General features: G+C 37.4%; 1 protein-coding gene across 40 annotated transcripts in view; it reads right to left on the bottom strand.

Annotated features, from left to right (window-relative positions):
* SLMAP (sarcolemma associated protein) overlaps positions 1-22,153 on the bottom strand; it is a 152,813-nt gene that overhangs the window by 26,087 nt on the left and 104,573 nt on the right. For 27 of the 40 annotated variants that reach the window (XM_032650488.1, XM_032650490.1, XM_032650517.1 and 24 more), the window contains 3 exons: positions 11,094-11,153; positions 5,687-5,767; positions 5,345-5,404 (listed from right to left, as the gene is read on the bottom strand). In XM_032650488.1, coding sequence (XP_032506379.1) covers positions 5,345-5,404; positions 5,687-5,767; positions 11,094-11,153 — 201 coding nt within the window. Of the gene's footprint in view, positions 1-5,344; positions 5,405-5,686; positions 5,768-11,027; positions 11,154-22,153 lie in introns of all 40 variants that reach the window. The other 13 variants (XR_004352364.1, XM_032650480.1, XM_032650504.1 and 10 more) reach the window with 1 other exon arrangement.

Raw genomic sequence — 22,153 nt, forward strand, 5'->3', positions numbered from 1 at the left:
CCAATAAATGTCACAGAATTAAATGAAAATGGCTTTCCAGTCCTAGTTTCTGTATCACACTTCCAACTGCATTTCTGGTTCCGAGGGTGACAATACAAAACTTCTGAACGTGAAAGGAAGAACTTTTAATAATTATGCTGGGACAACGGGTATAAATGGTTTCAGGCAAAAAAAAAAAAAAAAGGTTTCAGGCAAACCAGAACCTATGGAAAACCTTCCTGTTCAACATGTGCCAAACTAAAAACATCACATTGTCTTTCCACCACATCATTTACACTATGTCCCTAGTTATTTATACGTCCTGCAAGTTGGCAGTTGGATCTAGAACCTTGATCAGATTCAGGTTCAGTTTTTTGTCACTGAATACATCACATGTGGTATGACACACTTTCAGGGTCATCTCAAATGATACTTCTTCCATGAATCGCCTTTCCTCCCCATCTTCTAAGATAAACAGAAAGGAACAAATATAAAATCTGGACATTCTTTCTCCTTTCTTTGACTCCTAATGGCAACAACCACCAAGAAACAGCTTATCATCTATACCTCTTCTATAGCCAATTTGTCTAGAAACTCCTCAAGTCCCAAAGAGAGTCTTATTAGACTTTGAAACCACTGGAGTCTCTGGCACAGTTCCCTAAATAGAGCAAACTTGCATTAGACACTAATTGGACTGAATTCCAGTCTCCTTTTTGTCTTTTTTTTGGGGAAATGATTTCAAGCATATAAAAACCTGTGGATCAAGCCACAGCTTTATTTCTCTCAAAAGTGGCATAAATTGGTTGAAAATAATATTTCAGGAAAAATTACTACTGCTATCATCATTTCATTAATATCTCTGGTGAATGTTTAACCTACTTTAGATTCTTCTCCTAACCCTAGATGACTAACATGACAGGTAGCACATTATAATTCTAAAAAAAGATTGGCTGTTTTTTAAAAAGGAAATAATAAAATTTGAAAATAATGGTTCAAAAAGCCAGGCATAGGGTTTCAATGAATAAAATAAAGGGGCTACTTTCTACAACTCTCAAGGTTAATAATACTGTGGTCTAATAATTTATACTCTTCATTTAAGAGAAAAATTGTGTCAGTCTAGTGAATCTAATTACACAGACAACGAAACATAACCACATATACTCAAGCATAACCCAAGTGTTTCTCATAAATGTCAGTAAATACATTATTTTAAAGAATTTAAGACTTCCCTGGTGGCGCAGTGGTTAACAATCTCTGCCTGGTAATGCAGGGGACACGGGTTTGAGCCCTGGTCCAGGAAGATCTCACATGCCGCCGAGCAACTAAGCCCGAGTGCCACAACTACTGAGCCTGCGCTCTAGAGCCAGCAAGCCACAACTACTGAGCATGCAAGCCGCAACTACTGAAGCCCGTGCACCTAGAGCTCGTGTTCCACAACAAGAGAAGCCACTGCAGTGAGAAGCCCGCACACCACAACAAAGAGTAGCCCCTACTCGCGGCAACTAGAGAAAAATCCGCGCACAGCAACCAAGACCCAATGCAGCCAAAAATAAATTAAAAAAAAAAAAGAATTTACACAACTCTTACAAAGAAAAACAATGGATGAAACAACCATTTAGGGCTATGATGACTGTTTCTTGGAGACTCTTCTAAAATTTCCCGCTTCTAATGGGTGATTTTTCTTTATCTAATTACTGATTGACTTAACAATTCTATTCTTTTTTTTTGCGGTACGCGGGCCTCACACTGTTGTGGCCTGTCCCGTTGAGGAGCACAGGCTCTGGACGCGCAGGCTCAGCGGCCATGGCTCACGGGCCCAGCCGCTCCGCGGCATGTGGGATCTTCCCGGACCAGGGCACGAACCCGTGTCCCCTGCATCGGCAGGCGGACTCTCAACCCCTGCGCCACCAGGGAAGCCCAACAATTCTATTCTTAAAGTCAAGCTGCAAAATCTTTCAAGAGGTGTTGATAAAAATATCACTTCATTAAACAAAAGTTGGCAATCATACAGAAGTGTAAGGAAAGTTTTTGGGTTCTGTTTTTGTCACCTCAACTGAAAGCAAAGTTAGGGAAATTAACCTATTTTCATCAATGGCACTCCAAGCAATTACCAGTAGCATTCATACACCCACCCTCCTTCCACATACACCTTGTGTTTTCCAGTCTCTATCTCCTACAACTTCCCTTTTTATACCCTCTTCCTTGAGTCTGATTCTCTAGCCTATATCATGGGCACTTTTACAGATATAATTTAGCCTTCCCGTTGTACTCAAGGATTAAAAAAAATTTTGCCCTGACATCTGGCAAAGTAAACAAATTAATACATTATTAACTGGGAAAGATCCACAACCAACAACTGCTTTTCCCTAAAAGATAAAGTAGGAAATATTTTTTTAAATCCCACAATCTTATTTAATTAATGAAAAGTTACCCTTTAACTGATAGGTTTGCCTTTTTTTAAAAAATAAATTTATTTAATTAATTTTTTGGGCTGCATTGGGTCTTTGTTGCTGCTCACGGGCTTTCTCTAGTTGCGGTGAGCAGGGGCTACTCTTCATTGCAATGGGCAGGCTTCTCACTGCGGTGGCTTCTCCTGTTGTGGAGCACAGGCTCTAGGCATGCGGGCTTCAGCAGTTATGGCACACAGGCTCAGCAGTTGTGGCTCGCGGGCTCTAGAGGGCAGGCTCAGTAGTTGTGGTGCACGGGTTTAGTTGCTCCACGGCATGTGGGATCTTCCCGGACCAGGGATTGAACGCGTGTCCCCTGCATTGGCAGGTGGATTCTTAACAACTGCACCACCAGGGAAGTCCCCAGATAGGTTTGCCTTTGTTAATCACCATCATTATTATTATCAGTATCTTCATTATGGGGCTTAACATGTTATGTTCCCAACAACACATTAAGTGATCTACTTGTACTGTTTCATTTAATCCTCACAATAATCCTATGAAGTTGGTTTTCCCCAAACCAATAAACGAAAAAACACTGAAGCACAGAGGGGTTACGCAATTTGCCCAAGGATATATTACAAATAAATGGCAGGGGCTTCCCTGGTGGTGCAATAGATTCCACGCTCCCAATGCAGGGGGCCCGGGTTTGAATCCTGCTCAAGGAACTAGATCCCACACGCATGCTGCAACTAAGAGTTCACATGCCACAACTGAGACCCAGCACAACCAAATAAAAAAAAACCAAAAAAACAAAACCCCACAAATCAATGGCAGAGCTGGGTCAGAACTCAGAGATCTTTGGCTCTTAGCCTCTTGGCTAGAGCCTGTCACTTTCCTAATGCTCTTGTGGTTTTATAACTTTTTTATGTAAGAGGTCTTTTATGTAAGAGGTCTTTTATGTAAGAGGTCTATTATTTATTCATTCAACAAACATCTGAGTTTTTCCAAATATCTGGCATTGTGGTAGGGAAGAGGATAAAAATAAAATCTAAAGCAGACGGACACACAAAATTACAAAAGTACTAAAGCAGTTGAATATAATTAACACAATCATAAACACTATTTACAGGAGTTACTCAGTTTTCCTGGGTATCTCCCTTGTATACAGGAGGTATACATGTTATTAAACTCCTGTTGATGTTGTTTATTTCTAAAAAAATAAAAAAATTACTACTTATAAATCAATCTGGATTTGGCTGCTGAAAAGCTTTCTGGGAGATTTCTACAGTAAAAAAAGATCATAAGAACAGCTACTTCTTTACGACGGGTGTCCCTTCCTCATTCACCTCCCTTCTTGTTTCTGTGTGTCCCCCAAAGGCCCAAGGTTCCCATACTTTTTCAGGATCAGCAACAACATTCTATGCATTAATGGTCTTACATTTCTGAGAAGAATCAGAAATGCTCCAAGATGAGATTTCTGGCCTGTACACACATTAACTTAGATTTATTATTACCACACTAGAAAAAAGGCATGTCTCGTAAACACCAAAGGTCACCTGAGAAGAGTGTGGATCGGTAAGAATACTGGAAACTATTATCATACTTAAAAGCAGGTTGGCAGTTGGTTGCCCGGGCCAGTAATCCTCAGGGCTTCCCTTGGTACGGGAATTCAGTCAAAGGTGGCTCAAAGAGCCATGTCAGCTTCAGTATCCATGGGGGAGAAAAGAGAAGGCCATGAGGCCCAGACTAAGGAATTCGAGAGAATCTGGGTAATCTCTTGGTTAACCAACCCCAATCCCAATCATTATACAACTAGGAGAGCAGCAGGATCATGCAGGGTGAAACTAAGGCTTCCTTATATAATCCAAAACTTAGGGTCTGTACTGGGAGATCCCTTAATAGCCCAGCCAGAAGCAAAGGCATTTCTATACAAAGAAACCTCCACAGGCTGCTTTTGCTGCTAATTTCCAAGAGTTGCCTGGTATTGGTCCACTGCTACTAAAATGCGTAACCTAGTGAGCTGAACTTATATGTCAACTTTTCTTGTGTACAATAAGGCAATTATAAAAGAGACTAAATGCTGGGTGGGAGAGGGAGGGGATATGGGGGTATATGTATACACATATAGCTGATTCACTTTGTCGTACAGCAGAAATTAACACAACATTGTAAAGCAATGATACTCCAATAATGATGTAAAAAAAATAATAATTTTCTCTAAATGAGAAATGGATCAAAACACTTAGAAGTGAATCTTTGGTGTAGCAGCTGTTGTCATGATTGCAAAAAAAAAGGAGACTAAATGCTGACAATCACAGATTTATCAATAAGCCACCCCCAGGCACTTTATTTTAAAAACATTTTTATAAATGCTAATTTAATTCCTACCCATTTCATTCTAAACAAGTAAATATCAAATAAATGTACTTATTTAGAAGTGACACAAGTGAAAGAATTTATTATATGCACTGCTCATCTTAGCCCCACCCAAAATTTCTAGAAGAGTCCTAAGAACCTGGGGATATTTACTGGAGAATGAGGAGGGCCAGAAAATGAGGACATTTACAACTGCTACCATATGATAACAGAGCAAACAGGTAGTTCTTTCAAGAAAGTTAATATTTTTAATCTATTTTTAGTTTACATTAAAAGTGGTAATGAGTTTCTATCAGAGACATCAAGGTAAACACAAAACAACCACAGCTGTATTTCACATTCTACCACTTATTGCCTTGCCTTCACATAACTTTGATTGCTACAAACTATTTTACAACTTAAATGTTTTTCTTTAAAGTACTGGCACCAACATCAACATTTTAAATTTTAGTTCGTGATACTTTAGAGAACCTATCTTAATCTTTTAAGTTAAAACTTAGTTTTAACTAAAGCTTAAAACATCATATAATACATGATTTTGTGGCAAAGGGTGAATCTGATGCCCTGGTTTAAAATGTCTTAAAAACAAGTTAAAATACCTTTTAATAGGGACACTTTAGCAAAGGGTTCATTTAGGTCTTGCTCATCCATTTGGGCGTCTACAGAGGGGGGAAAAAAGATAATTATAAACAGTAAACTCTAGTAGCAAGCTATCACTACCAAAATTAAAAACTGAAATTTATACAGCTATTGTATTTGGATCATTGAAAGTAGTTTTTAAATTTATCCAAGATTCAAGGGAGTGACTTGATAAATAGAAGTATTGTTTTTTCCCCCAAACACAAACTTTGAGATCTCCACCCACACTAACCTGCATACCTAAACTGCTTGGTAGGTAACAATAACATCTACAGATTTATAAATATTAGGTTAAAACTCACCTGTAGTGTCGTCACTACTTTTCTCCTTGCTTGGACTCAGGGTATCTGATAAATCAGATTCCTTTGCTCTTGCCTGGTTCTCTAAGAAGAAATAAATAAATAAATAAATAAAAGTAGAATCTCTTTACAATTAAATAGCTTATATCAATAAAACTGCTTCAGGCTATGAGTGCTCTAAATCTACTGGTATGCAAAATACTTTTAAAATTAACTGAGGTCACTGAATCTCTTACTTCTTCACCACTCTAGTCCAAAATGGAATGCTGGTTATTACACGTAGCTCATATTAAATTATAATGTGGATCATGATTGCTGTGTAGAGGAGGGCTGGGGCTTTTGTTCAAGGCTGTCCATTGGCCAACTGGAAACAAAAATGAAGCAAGCTTTGCTAAAGTATTCAGAGACCTGCAACAAATATAGCAAAATTCCCAGGACAATGTGGATACTGTATGAAGATGATGAAAGAAAAGGATTCTATTATATAAAAACACTAGTTAGGTTGCCTTAGTAATATTTATACTCATGATAAAAACTCTTTTTAAAAAAATCACCATTGTCTTTTATAAAAGTAACACTTAAAACAAGAAAATTAACAGCCTTTTATATCTAAAGAAAGTATTACTGTACCTGAACCACAGGCCTGAAATTCTTTGCTTGAGTTGATATCTCCTTAAACTCAAGGACCATTCTCACTACTTGGCCTATTCAAGCTATATTAAGATATAGCTTAAGCTCCATTACCTCTAAGCAAGTCTTCATTTCTCCAGCATGTTGCTCCTTTTTATTTATCTTCTCTGGGACATAGGGTTTTATAATTAATCATGTTCTATTTTATACCATTCTCTGTGTATACATATATTTTGTTTCCTTAGTGAGATTATAAATTCACTAAACATATAATTACTTTTTATAATGTTACGCACTTAACTATACTGTTTGCGGTAATCTGTATCAAAAATTTAAACGTGTACATCCACTTCTAGTACTTTTCCTAAGGAAATAATAGGCAACATATGGTATATATACATAAGGACGTTCATTGCAGCATTGTTCATTATGGAATGGAAAATATCCAAGATATATTCACTACTATTAAGTAAAACTAAAGTCTGTTAAGCCATGTATAAGATGACCCCCTTTAGACTGAAAATGGCTATACACTTAGCTATGAATTTTTTGTTGTATATATTCATTCAAGCCTAGAAGGATCTACAACAGAGATACCATGGTCATTTCTGAAGGTAGGGATGAACATTTATTTTCTAACTTCACATTGTTTTATATATTGTTTGAAAAATTATAGCGAACATATAATTGTTTTCATAATCAACTAACTCAAAAGAGATTTTTCATTTTAGAAAGTCAGAAACATATTTAAAACCAATACTGTCAAAATAATTAATATTAAAATATAACTTGTTCCATTAAGAACTATTCCATACAAGAATAAGAACTAAGCTATTCCATATAAGAATACATTAGAACTTATGGCTTCACTTGTGAAATGAGTGATGGATTAAAAGAAGCCTTTTGCTTCCTTTCTCACTGCCATTTCTAGTCAAAGGCCAACTGGGGAGAGACAGTGAGTTTTTTGGTTTTTTTTGTTTTTTGTTTGCGGTACGCAGGCCTCTCACTCTGTGGCCTCTCCCGTTGCAGAGCACAGGATCCGGATGCGCAGGCTCAGAGGCCATGGCTCACGGGCCTAGCCGCTCCGCGGCATGTGGGATCTTACCGGACCGGGGCACGAACCCGTGTCCCCTGCATCGGCAGGCGGACTCTCAACCACTGCACCACCAGGGAAGCCCCGACAGTGAGTTTTGATTAGAAGTGAAGTCACTGATTACTGAGGTCCATGGGAATCTAATCTGTGACCTCTGGTGCATTCACAGTGTACTATAGTCAGACATTTCTGAATGTACTAGTTTTGATCACTAAGTTACAGTCTCAAATAAGGCAGGCTAACACATCTTGTCTATATATAGAAAGAAAAGAAACCACTGTGGGAACAAAAAGGAAGACAAAAATGACTCTTTCCTAATTTTAATATTCTTGGCAATTTTATGATCAAGATACAGAGGTAAACCAAGAGGAACGCATTTTCAAAAGTATTTTTCTGTCTTAGAAGGAAATTTTATTTCCTATTTGGAGTAGTAGCCAGGAAGGTAAAATTGCCTTAGAGGTGGGACTATCTTCCATTAAGATCTTACTAGAATATAAGCTCCATGAGTGCAGGAATTTTTGTTTTGTTAACTGCTATAATCCCATTGCATAGAACAGTGCACAGTACATAGTAGGTGCGCTAAAAAGAGGACCATTAGAAACACAATTTTACTTTGAGTAAGAAGGCAAGTTTTTAGTAAGTCAAGTCATGGTTCACCATTGTTGTGTCCTGATACTAGAGTTATTATAATAATGGAGGCAAACAAAATCTATTCAAGATGAAACACAGGACACAACAAATGAATGGTAGAGTCTCTACTGTTCAAAACATCTACTTTTCAGCTACGAAGCAGCACCCAACTTTCCAGTATTAAAAGTCTTTACTAGCTGATTTTCTGTGCAGTATTTAATCATTAAAATGCATACCAATAGTATATAGAAGTAAATGGAGGAATGGCTACCAACATCAATACCAAAACTGTTCCCAAACTGGCAAGTCTACAAAAAGATGAATATTTTCACTATATCTTCAAGCAGACATAACGACAGATGGGCAAGACAAACACAGACCACTTCCTACACCACTGGAACCATTATTTGCAAAGAAAGCAAGGTCAAGGATCAAGGGGAAAAAAAAAGGAGAACTAACATTTGTTGGACAACGGACCAGTGCTTCCTGCTTTATAAGCAATATTTCATTAAATTCCCACAAAATCCTCTAAGTTATATACTGTCAATCCCATTTTACAAATGAGGAAACTGAGGTTTAAAGAGCTAAAGTAAGTTGCCTGAGGGCACATAGCTAGTTACTAGTAGAACCTGGAATTAAAAGCTACTGTTTGACCTACTCTGTATTCTTTCTACTTCCACCTTGAAATCTACTGTAAACTGCAAGTTGAGTTAGGACTTAAATAGAAGGCATATGCAACTTATGATTACATTTTTCATTAGGTGCAATACCTGAAGGAAATACTACCAAGACTTGTAACAGCTGGTGACTGGCAATTTCCAACAACTGATATTTAAAATCAGTTTTAAATATCATTCCATTAAAAACATCAGCAATGAAAGCATTTAAAAAATAAAACAATCCAGCCAAACCCAAAAGAAAATACTGTACAGCCAGATATAAAGCATTTAAAATGTAATTTATTTCAGCCAACTAGTTTGTCACAAGGATTAGTGTACCTCTGCATGCTATCTGTGGGAAGTACCAGTAAAATGTTGACTGCTGATAGAAATATCTCTGGGTATATAAAACATCTGTTTCATCATTCTTTTTTTGGCCACGCTGCACAGCTTGCAGGATCTTAGTTCCCTGCCCAGGGATTGAAGCCGGGCCCGGTCAGTGAAAGCTCTCAGTTCTTACCACTGGACCACCAGGGAATTCCCTGTATTATCATTCTTTTTTGGGGGGCTGTGTTGGGTCTTCGTTGCTGTGTGCAGGCTTTCTCTAGTTGTGGCAAGCGGGGGCTACTCTTCCTTGCGGCGCGCGGGCTTCTCATTACGGTGGCTTCTCTTGTTGCGAAGCACGGGCTCTAGGCGCGTGGGCTTTAGTAGTTGCAGCACGTGGGCTCAGTAGTTTCGGCATGTGGGGCCTAGGGCACGCAGGCTTCAGTAGTTGTGGTGCACTGGCTTAGTTGCTCTGCAGCATGTGGGAATCTTCCCGGACCAGGGCTCGAACCTGCGTCCCCTGCATTGGCAGGCAGATTCCCAACCACTGTGCCCCAAGGTAAGTCCCTGTATTATCATTCTTAAAGGATGTATTCTATTCACTTGCATGGAGTTAGTTGCCATAATTTATTTAATAAATGCCCATATTATTGGACACTTATGTTTTCCTTTTTTTGCCTTTAAAACAACACAAACACATGCACTTGCACATTTGTCCAATTTGTTCCTTAAGATAAAAACTTAGAAGTGAAATTGCTAGGTCAAAAAGCATGTTCTTTAAAACTTTAAATACATATTTTATAGCCAGATTTCAAAAGGAAATCATAAGATTTTCAATAATGACATCACATAATTTCAAGGAAATATATTCTAATTCAGAACGCATTAAATAGAAGCACTTGGGTAGCAAGATACTTTTCTTTAATTATAAGAAGCACTGTTTTTTTCTAAGGCTCTACTTCTACATCAAAGTATTGGCTATTTAGCCAACTAATCTGAATAGGTATTTAGGTGGTGAAGTAAAAGCTATTTTAAAATCTGTTCTCATCTCACTTTAATAAGATGAAATAAATTGCCATATGTACTAAAAATAGTTCACTGTTCTGAAACTCAATGCCTGTTTGCCAGAACAACATTAGTGATGCATATTTTATGCATTCTTTCTCCAAATATGGCATCTGCCATGCACAAAATTCCAAATGGAAGCCACCAGATATATGAAATAACACTATCCTTTTAAATCTTTTTAAAAGCCAAGTGGATCCAGTTACTTTCATAAAACAAAATGTAATGAAATGGAGTACTGCAAACTTTTATCACTCATTGTTTTAGCTAACCAAAATGATTGTCAATTTAGTTATAAATTTTATACTGGTATGTTCTTCTGATGAAAGTCCTAGAATGAATAATGAGCATATCCCACTAAATTTATTTGCACAATTTCCCTATACATAAAAGTGACTTGACAATACGATACTTTAAAACTCACTTTTCTTCTCTAAGCCTGACAATTGTAACAGAAAAGAATCAACAGAATCAATTACTTCAAGCAATTACAGGACTGTTCATTAAAAAATATAAGGTTCTACGTAATCACTTTTGTTTAAGTCAAATTGAAGTGCTAACAAGATAATATTAAATATCATAAGGACTATTAAAGGTATGATAACCAACAAAATGGAACTGCAAGCATTTTTCACCTGTTTCAAAAAAGATTTACATTGCGTTTGATTAAAATTTTGAGATCAAAGCTGAAAATAATGCTGGAAGTGAGACAGAGAGATTGCAACACATCTTTAATACCTAACGAAACCTATTCCAAGCATTAAAAAGACCCCACACATATATACCCATTTAAAAAGAAACTTTCTGATGAACATATCCTTCTTAAAACAGAACTCCAACTATTTTATATTATTATCTGATATTGTTACTAGATTGCCATTTTGTGAGCTGTAAGACATAAATTGATGGTTAAAGTACTATGACCTTGGAAATGTATACTAACCTTCATCATCCAAGAGAGCTGTCAAAACCCACAGAAAAATGCCACAGAAACCCACAGAAAACGAACCTTTTGAAAGCTTTGTTTCTTCTACCACTTTGGTTAGATGCCCCTCGACAATCAGCTTCTCTGCCAAAGAAAATAAACGTTACTATCGAAGCCCAAACTGAGTAGCAAGCACTTCCCTGAGCTGGGCAGTGTAACACATTCCATGACCAAATTTAAAGATGATAACATTACTCCCATGACTAGGCTTGAACAAAAACTTGAACCTGGAAGGGGAACTAAGAGAACTGGAATGATACTAGATGAATCAGGTTAATGCAGAAATCCGAGGGTAAGGGAACTGAACTGCTTTCAGCTTTCATTAGCTTTCACCTTATTTTAAAAGCCTTGAACTTTAAAAAAAGGACTCAGAACAAACAAAGCAACCTTCTTTAAATCAAGGATATTAAGTTGAAATAAAGGAATTCTGAGAAGGTATTTCATTTAAATAAAGAAGTAATACAAATTATATTATATCAACAGTTCACTTTTCCCTATTGACACAATTTAGCAGAGATGCCTATATGACATGTTTCAGTAAAATGAATAATTTTAGAAGAGCTAATTACTGAAAGAAATTAAAAACTTTTGCTTTTGTTTTATGGGGGAGTCTCTGCAAATGTATAATGTAGTTTCTTTATAATTTATTTAAGGTCAGATTTTCATATTCTGCCTTTCAGTCAGGAGGATAATATATCTATTCTGTATACACCATTATCTGATTCTATATGTCAGTTGGTCTCCTTCATTTTACACTTTGAAGTATGTGAAATTTCTCTATTCTTCTATCCCTCAACTCACTGCAACTTGGTCTACACCCATTACTCAACCACTGAAACGGCCCCAAGATCACTATAACCTATCTGCCAAAGCCCATGGTTCCTTTTCTTAATTTTCATTTAACATAGGCTCTTTGCAGCATGTGGCACTGTTTGCTCCTGCCTCCTTGAAAAATAGGAAGTCGAAGTAATAAATTTAGATAATTTTAAAAGGCATTAACCCTACAAGATATGTAACATAAGCTGTCTTACCCATCCTCTGTCCTACTCCATTCCATTCTTGAAAAATCACTTCCTACAAACAACAACTTTTAACTTTTAGCTATTTCTTCTGGTATTTACATTTATATTTCTAAATAATACATTGCTATTTCTTAATTTTTCCATTTTAGGCATTTTACTGACAATCTCTTACAGACGATTATGCTCTCATATCCTATTATCATCCTCATAAGAGTTAAATTTTGTCCATCTGTAATCAGTATTTATATTATGACTATTATCTATACCTGAGTCATATAATATGCGATAATTATATTTCTTTCCTTGTACAACATTTACTATTTTGGGAACTTACAATGCCCTCTTTTGTTTTGCTAATTTTTAAAAATATATCTTAAACACAGCCCAAGTTCTTATAGAACCATAAAACTCTCAATATCCTCAAACATATCAGGCAGTCTATCACATTATATATCCCTGTCTCTCCCTTCTCCCGGCCCTTTAATCTTCCTGCTCCAGCCTGAGGTGTATCCTGTACAAGATCCCCTGCCCCCAGATCCCAAATCTTCCTTTTCCTGTTTTATTCCCTTGTTTTAGTGTAATATATCCTCTGATAATTTTCCTGATAAGGAGTGGGTAGAAGGTAAATGTTTTGTAACTTTGTTCCTCTGAAAATGTTAGTGTTCTACCCTCACATTTGACTGGTTTGAGAGATACATAATTCTACAGGACATAAATTTCCTTCAGAATTTTTTTTTTTTTTTTGCGGTACGCAGGCCTCTCGCCGTTGTGGCCTCTCCCATTGTGGAGCACAGGCTCCGGACGCGCAGGCTCAGTGGCCATGGCTCATGGGCCCAGCTGCTCCGTGGCATGTGGGATCTTCCCGGACTGGGGCACGAACCCGTGTCCCCTGCATCGGCAGGCGGACTCTCAACCACTGCGCCACCAGGGAAGCCCCCTTCAGAATTTTCAAAGCATTGTTCCACTATCTTCTAGCTTCATACTGGAAGGTGAGTCTAATGCCAGTCTGACTCTTGTTCCTCATTATGCACTGTAGAAGCTTCTTGTGCTCAGCAATGCCTGGTTTGCCTGTCCTTTCTGGGCACCTGAGAAGACTGCACATTCCAAGTCCCTAGCACTCAGGAAGGTCCATGTAACCGGTTCTAGCCAGGGCTGAAGCATTTAAAAGAGAGTACAGTAGGATTTTTCTACACTTGTTCTCCCCCCACTCTAGAAACTATGTGTTCAGATTAGCCTAGATTCCTGAGTAACAGTATAGAACAGAGTGTTCTCCCTCACCATGGACATGTAGCATAAATGAAAAGTAATGTTTGTTGAATTAAGCCATTATGATTTCAGAATTTATTTGTTGCTACATTATAATTTAGTTTATTATGATGAATAATACAGTATGAGATCCTTTGTTTCTCTCTGGCAATTTTCAGAATCTTTTCTTTATCCCTGGTGTTCTTAAATTTCATATACCTCAGTATATGGTCTTGTTTTTAAAAACTGAGGTTAAATTCACATAGTGTATTAATTTTAAAGTGAACAATTCAGTGGCATTTAGTATATTCACAATAATATGGAAGCACCAACTTCATCTAGCTCCAAAACATTTTCATTATCTCAAAAGAAAACCTCTTATTCATTAAGAATTTACTTCCCATCCTCCAAAATCTCTTACCACTCAATTGATCATTTTATATTTCTAAAATTAGTCTCTACTCTCATTCCCCTTGTCCTTGTGTCCTATGTCTTTTATAATATTTTACTATGAATGGATCCATTCACCATATTTAATCAAAAGTTTACTGTCTCCCTTTTAAAACTCTTTTCCTTTGACTTCTAGGATACTACTCATTCCTACTTCTTTTATGTGCCTGCTCATTCCTTCCTTCTCAGCTTTTCACTGACTTTCTTTTATTATATGATCTAAATCTGTATATACAACTCAACAGCAAGAAAAAAAAAAGACAAAAAAATATCTGATTAAAAACTGGGCAGAAGATCTGAACAGATATTTTTCCAAAGAAGAAATACAGATGGCCAATAGGTACATGAAAAGATGCTCAACATCACTAATCATCAGGGAAATGCAAAGCAAAACCACAATGAGATATCATCTCACACTTGTTAGAATGGCTATTATCAAAAAGACAAGAAATAACAAGAATGTGGAGAAAAGGGAACCCTGGTACATTGTTGGTGGGAATGTAAACTGATGCAGCCACTATGGAAAACAGTATGCGGGTTCTTCAAAAAATTAAAAATAGAACTATATGATCCGGCAATTCCACTTTTAGGTATTTATCTGAAGAAAACAAAAACACTTACTTGAAAAGATATATGCACACCCATGTTCACTGCAGCATTGTTTACAATAGCCAAGGTAAAGAAACAACTGAAGTGTTCATCAATGGATGAATAAAGAAATTATGGTTGGTATATACAATGGAATATTATTCAGCCATAAAAAAGAATAAAATCTTGCCATTTGTGACAATATGGATGGACCTCAAGAGCAATGTGCTAAGTGAATTATGTCAGACATAGAAAGACAAAGACCATATGACCTCTCTTATATGTGGAATCTTAAAAAAAAAAAAAAAAAAAAAAAAGCTCATAGATACAGACAGCAGACTGATGGCTGGCCAGAGGAGGGGAGTGGGAGGTGGGAGAAGTGAACGAAGGGAACACAGTGTTTAAAAAGGGGGAGGGGAGGTAGGCAAAATGTAGACTTCAAAAGCCTCATGTGAAAAAAGTGATAGACTTGACATCATATAAATTAAAACTTTCTATATGATCAAACTCACCATAAACAAAGGAAAAGGGCAAGTGCAAACATGGAAAAAATATTTGAAAAACAAATAACAGATAAAAGGTTATTATTCGGGCTTCCCTGAGTGTTACAGTGGTTAAGAATCTGCCTGCCAGTGCAGAGAACACGGGTTCAAGCCCTGGCCCGGGAAGATCCCACATGCCATGGAGCAACTAAGCCCGTGCGCCACAACTATTGAGTCTGTGCTCTAGAGCCCGTGCGCCACAACTACTGAAGCCTGCATGCCTAGAGCCCATGCTCCGCAACAAGAGAAGCCACCGCAGTGAGAAGCCCGTGCACCACAACGAAGAGTAGCTCCCGCTTGCCGCAAATAAAGAAAGTCCACATACAGCAACGAAGACCCAACGCAGCCAAAAATAAATAAATAATAAATAAATAAATTTATTTTAAAAAAAGGTTATTATTCACTCCATTAATTCATTCATTGAACAATTAATTAGGGAGTGCCTACCATATGCCAGACACTGTCCTAGGTGCTGGAAACACTAGAATGAACAAATGACAAAATCCCTGCCCTCCTGATTCTTACATTCTAATGGTGCGGGGAAGAACAGGCAATAAAAAAATAAACAAATAGTATGTCAGATGGCAGTTACAGAGAAAAATAAAACAAGAAATGAGGAAAGAGCCTGTGGAGAAGGCAAAGATATGACGCCTTCCAAAAATGAGTAAGAAAAAATCAAACACAAGAGTAAAAAGGCCAAAGAACAGGAACACAGAATTCACAGGCCAAGAAATGCAAATGTCCAGTAAACATGAAAAATTCTTGGTCTACCCACTAATGCAATGCCACGGCATTATTTGCCCATCAGGTTGGCAAACATTCAGTACTGGGAGGAGTGGATAAATGAGTAATCTTGTGCCCTTTCACAGTGGAAGTGTAAATTAGTATCATTTTTTTTTTTTTTTTTTAGAGGGCAATTTGGCAGGAACTATCCAAATGTTGAAAGCACGTGCCTGTTGACCCCACAACCCCTCTTCTGTATATCACACTGGAAAGAGAGAGGCTTGTACAAAGATGTCCAATGCAGCACTTGTCTGTACTGGGGGAAAGCAGAATACAAATTTTTAAAGTTCTGCCAAGCAAGAAAAAATTAGTCTTTGAGATTTCAAAAATTCTTTTCTAATAGCATTAACTACCTGCTACACTTGAATAATTTCTAAATGTTGATGCCTAGTCTAGCTCTCTCTCTCTCACATCCCAGAACCCTAATGCCTAACTGCTTCTCAAACATCTTCACCCAGAAATCCCACAGGAACTTAATCTCACCCCTCAAAACTGAATTTATCTTCTCTTCCTTTCTCCTATGGATTTGGTAACTCTCCTCTTCCATAGCTCTTCATTTGTATCTCTATTAAGCTATACTACAACTATTTATTTATGTCCACCTTTCCCAACATACTACAAACTCTCTGAGGAATATACTCATTCCTTCAAGTACTTACTATGCACCAGATACAGTACTAGGTACTCTTCATGGATTACCAAGATAAATGTCATAAATCTAGGAATTTAGGGTCTAGTGAAAGCAGGGAGGCACCTTATTAATAATTTAATTCTCAACACAATTATGTCACATAATACAGGTTCCACAAAAGCTTGTTATATGAATATAGCAAATAATGAAATAGTATAAACACAGGTTCTGAAAGCCATTCCAATCTTTCTCTAGGATGTTGAAGATTGAAGTACCACATTTAAAAAATTATAAACACACATTAGGAGTAATTTATTACTCAAAACTCTCTCACCTTTAGAATAAAATCTTAAGTTCCTACCATGATCTACAAGGTCTATAAGCCAACTATGGCCCCACAGAGCCAAATCCAGCCTTCTGCAGCCTCAGTAAATAAAGTTTTATAGGAACATAGACAGGTCCATTCATTTACATATTGTCCATGGCTGCTTTCCACAACAATGGCAGAGTCTGGTAGCTATAACAGAGACCTTTTAACACGCAAAGCCTAAAATATTTACTATCTGGCGTTTTATTTATTTTTTAAAGGCATTTTTTTTTTTTTTTTTTTTTGCGGTACGCGGGCCTCTCACTGTGGCGGAGCACAGGCTCCGGACGCGCAGGCTCAGCCGCTCCGCGGCATGTGGGATCTTCCCAGACCGGGGCACGAACCCGTGTCCCCTGCATTGGCAGGCAGACTCTCAACCACTGCGCCACCAGGGAAGCCCTAAAGGCATTTTTATTCTAAAACTCCAATTTCAGACCTGCCTTGGGTTTTCATATGGTTTCTCTCCATCTCACACACTCTTTCTGCAGACACATGTACAACTCACTCAGCTTAGTCCCAAATCTGTTCAAGTCCTACATAATACTTTTATCACTCCCTATTGTCTTATAACCTTCCATTTTTTCTTCAGCAGATTTATCACTACCTGACATATTATTAGTTTATTAGTTTTTATCTCCTCAAGAGAATGTAAATTCCATGAAGGCAAAGCTATCTTTGTCTTGTTCATTTCTATACCTCCCAAAGCTAAAATAATGCCTGGTATATACATAGTAGATGCTTAATAAATATTTGCTGAATGAATGAATTAGGCATTTATGTTTAAAGAGTTCAAACTTGGAAAAATTATTTGAATATTTTCCTCATTGTAAAAAACTAAGGATTAAATACATATAAAAAGTTTCGAACAGTACCAGTATTAAGCTCTACATAATAATTACCTGCTGTTATTATCACTATTGAAATTATTAAGGTTATATTACCAATCTAGTGAATCATTAGTGGCCTGTGATTAAAGTATTAAGGAAAAGAATATTGTTTTTAAAAAAGTTTCTAACCGCTAGTTCTCAAACTTGGGGTGGAGACCTCAACTCTTTTAAGAAGTACTGAAAATCAGAGACCCCTCAGAGACAAAAAAGAACTTCCATATAATAATAACTGCAGGTCTTGAAAGAACTATTTGCCTTAGCACAAATGAAAGATAGACTTTCTTTCTTTCTCTTTTTTTGATGTGGACCATTTTTAAAGTCTTTATTGAATTTGTTACAATACTGTTTCTGCTTTATGTTTTGTTTTTTTTGGCCACGAGGCATGTGGGACCTTAATCCTCAACCAGGGATAGAACCCGCACCCCCTACATTGGAAGGCAAAGTCTTAACCACTGGACCGCCAGGGAAGTCCCCAAGATTTTCTTTCTTTTTTAAAACTCTCTCTTTTTGAGGGTTACTCTGGAGAGATTATTATTCATTTTCCCCTGTTTTAAAACCATACTTATTATGAAACAACACTTAGAAAGGGGCATAAAACACAAAGGTACGGGTTAATAACATTTTTTTAAAGTTAATGTCTGTATGACTACTGCCCAAACTAAGAAACAGAACCTAACCACCACCTCCAAAGCCTTCCACGTTGCCTTTTCCAATCAAAGTCCCATGAGGTAAGCATTATCCTGACTTCTGTGGTATTTAATTTCTTGCATTTCTTTATAGTCATACTACTCAAATATGTGTGACTAAATAATATAATTTTAGTGGTTTTGAACTTTATTCATCCTATATACCTCAGTGTTTTTTATCCATTTAACTACTGATGGTCTTTCAGGTTATTTCCAGTTTTGAATTACTGTGAATAATACTGCTGCTGTGGACATTCTTGAATTGCGCCTGATATACGTGTTTAGGCATTCTGTAGGGAACCTACCAAGGAAAAGAACTGATGGGTATAAGTTTGACAACATTTGAGAACCACCACCAAAGCACTTTGTTTAGTCAGAAAACATATTACAGAATTGCAAAAACTGCCTAATATTGTCAAAAGACTGAATAGAAGAGAACCAAATTTATTTCTTGGCTGATAAAAATATATTATATACTATCTGTATTACTATGTGGCGCAAAATGAAAGTGAGAAACAAGGCAAACAAAAGAAGCTCAAAGGGAGCACAGGTGTGCCTAGTTCTTAGCCATTTTCCTCACATGACAGCTACAACCAATTGAAAGCAGAAGATAAACTCAAACAGTACTATCATATACGGATGTCAGCTCCCTAGGGATCTTAAACAGACAGAAAAGTAGAAGAATAAAAAAGAACTGCATAATTTGCTGTTGTAAATGCCAACCTGGAGAATATTTCTAAATCTCAAAGTTAGATTTCATTAAAAAGAAAATGTTATGACTAGGGCATCAAAATAATGTGCTTGAGACCAAATTTTTAAAATGGCATGCATATTGGTAATTTAAAAGTTAGACAATCCCTAGATTGCTGGAAACATATTACTTTAACAGGAGCAATAAAGCTAGATCAATTAGCTTTCACTGTCTTGAAAATGGGAATAAAAAGGAGGAAAACAAGTTACTTCAACATGAAAGCTCCCACTAACACCCTCTCCAAACTCTGCCCCATGCCCCTGCAAAAGTTTTCTACCTTCTAGTTAACCCGTATTTCTGTGTGCCAGGAATTACTTAGAGCACTTAGTAAACATTAGCTCATTTAATTCTCATAATCCTATGAAGTAGGTACTACCATCCCATTTTATAAATGAGAAAAATGAGGTTTGAAGAGATCATACCACCCAGAGTCATACTGCCAATGAGGGACCAAATCAGAATTCACATAAAGGTTCCTCTGGTCCACCTCTAAACATCATAAACGAAAATGAGTTACTTAGAAGGTCATTAAGGGAAATACAGCTAAGAAGCTGAGATTAGAATTAACATCAAGGGGCTGGTAGCGCAGTGGTTAAGAATCTGCCTGCCAATGCTGGGAACACGGGTTCCAGCCCTGGTCTGGGAAGATCCCACATACCGTGGAGCAACTAAGCCCGCGAACCACAACTACTGAAGCCCGTGTACCACAACTACTGAAGCCCACGCGCCTACAGCCCGTGCTCCACAACAAGAGAAGCCACCGTGATGAGAAGCCCTTGCACTGCAACGAAGAGTAGCTGCCGCTTGCCCCAACTAGAGAAAGCCCGTGCACAGTAACGACCCAACGCAGCCAAAAATACATAAATAAGATAAATAAGTTTATAAAAAAAAAAAAGAATTAACATCAAGATACAACCAAAATAAAAATTAACAATCAGCATTCAACATCAAGCCAACAATTTATTTCCCTTCAGAGAATAGCGGCTCACATAGTAGAAAGAAAGCTTTAGAACTGCACAGGGTGACTCTGAGAGGTTGCTCATGTGAATAATAGAGACTTTTTCACAAGGTTATTTGTTTCTGCAGCAAAATACTTAAAGCAATTCCTATTACAGAAGATAATGTGCCTTTCCCTAAAAACAGTTCCAGAGGCTGTTTGCCTTAAAATCTAAGAATAAGGAAGAACAAAAGAAAAAAAAAATTAGAATTCAATGACAGATTTAAAATTCAACGAAATGAACCAATTTCCAGAATACAGAAATGGATTTTTTTTTTTAAAGGAACAGTCTATATACCAAAACACTACTGACATGAATTTAAGACTATCTTCTGTGCAATTATACCGGAAGAAAATCTGGCAGAAATATTGGAAAGCTAGCTGACTGGGGAGATGGTTGGTACAAATAAACAACAAACAAAAACCCTCCAATATATCTTACATTGGGCAGCTACTCTAAGAACAAAGAAATTAAAAGTTAGCAACATCTAGTTTAAACTCGAGAGTTTTCCTGCAATGGGGACATTAACTACTAAGAGAAGGGAACCACACCAAGTGTTTTCTATTCTTTAGCATAAACAAACTGCTTTGGCTTAGAGAAATAAAAGTTTAAAAGATGAAAATTTAAAACTCTGTTTCAAGTACAATATGTAATCAGAATAAGCCTGAAATTGTTTAGAGAGGCTGATCTCATAGAGTGATGAAAAGTAAACAGTCACAAGAGCAACACTGATTCAATGCATTACTCCAAATAAGGCAATTTCTATGTGAGAGCAGAGCCCTAAGAGCACGGAGGATGGAATGAGAGAATCATACACAGATAGTGACTGTAATTTCAAAATGGGGGTGGGAGGCAGGGAGAGAATTTTTTTTTTAATCAGGAAAAAAAATAAGACATGAAATATTAAGAGAATTAGACTTTTGCCTAATATGATAGTAAAAATGATTAACTCGCATAGTAAGCATGGATTAAGAATACAAAGACATGAGGTTTATTTCATAGGACTCTTAACTCCATCATCAAAAGGCAGATGCCCTTGGGGGAGTGGGCAGTTTGTCTCTACAAAGCAGACCTCAGAGGAAAGTTTCTCTGGCACCCAGACACCCCGACAAACAGTAGCAAGAGAAATCAAAGGGGCAGGAAGCAGTCCAGGGAAGGCTGTTTTTCACTCCATGCCCACCAAGTGATGGCAGGTCTCTACATCCTTAGCTTCTCTACCTTTTATACCCTTCATCCTTTCACTCAGCATACAAGTTAAGTGGCAGAATTCACAAAATATGTATGAAACAGATTTAGAGATGTACAACTTTTAACTCAGAAAGCATCTTTAGCAAGCATACAAAAGTCTCAATGTATTCATTAAAGTTTATATGGTAAACCTTGAGTGACTAAAATTTGCAGGGAACATGGTATGTGGAGTTCTGCTTAAACCAAACTTCATGCCTGAATCTCTGAAGAAGAAAATTTGTGAAAACTTTTTAGTAAGTTTTATTAAAGTTACTTGTTAATTCTAGATTTTATATGATGTATCTTTATATAGAAAATTTACTTCACAGTTCTGGAATTATGCAAAAGGTTATATTTAAATCTGTTCAAAATCCAATCTCTATGCCAGAGAATAAAAGCTTTTCTCCTAGTGACTTCCCCGGCAGTCCAGTGGTTAAGAACCTGCCTTCCAATGCAGGGGACACGGGTTCCATCCCTGGTCGGGGAACTAAGATCCCACATGCTGCGGGGAGACTAAGCCTGCGTGCCACAACTACTGAGCTCCGGTGCGTCAACTAGAGAGCCTGCGTGCTGCAAACTACAGAGCCCACGTTCTCTGGAGCCTGAGCACCACAACTAGAGAGAAGCCTGCCCGGTGCAGCAAGGAGCCCACGTGCGCAACGGAAGATCCCACGTGCGCAACGGAAGATCCCACGTGCCGCAACTAAGACTTGATGCTGCCATAAATGAATGAATGAATGAATGAATGAATAAATACTTTTTAAAAAAAGCTTTTCTCCTAAAAGAGAATTAAAAGGAACAGTCTGTTTTACCATAAAAGGAAAACAAATTGAAATGTGTTCCGACCCATTTAATTTCTTCAAAATCACCTTATAAATGGAGAGAGCCAACAACCAAATTGTTCTCT

This window comes from Phocoena sinus, chromosome 11 (genome assembly GCF_008692025.1).
Source record: "Phocoena sinus isolate mPhoSin1 chromosome 11, mPhoSin1.pri, whole genome shotgun sequence".
Classification (NCBI taxonomy): Eukaryota; Metazoa; Chordata; class Mammalia; order Artiodactyla; family Phocoenidae; genus Phocoena; species Phocoena sinus.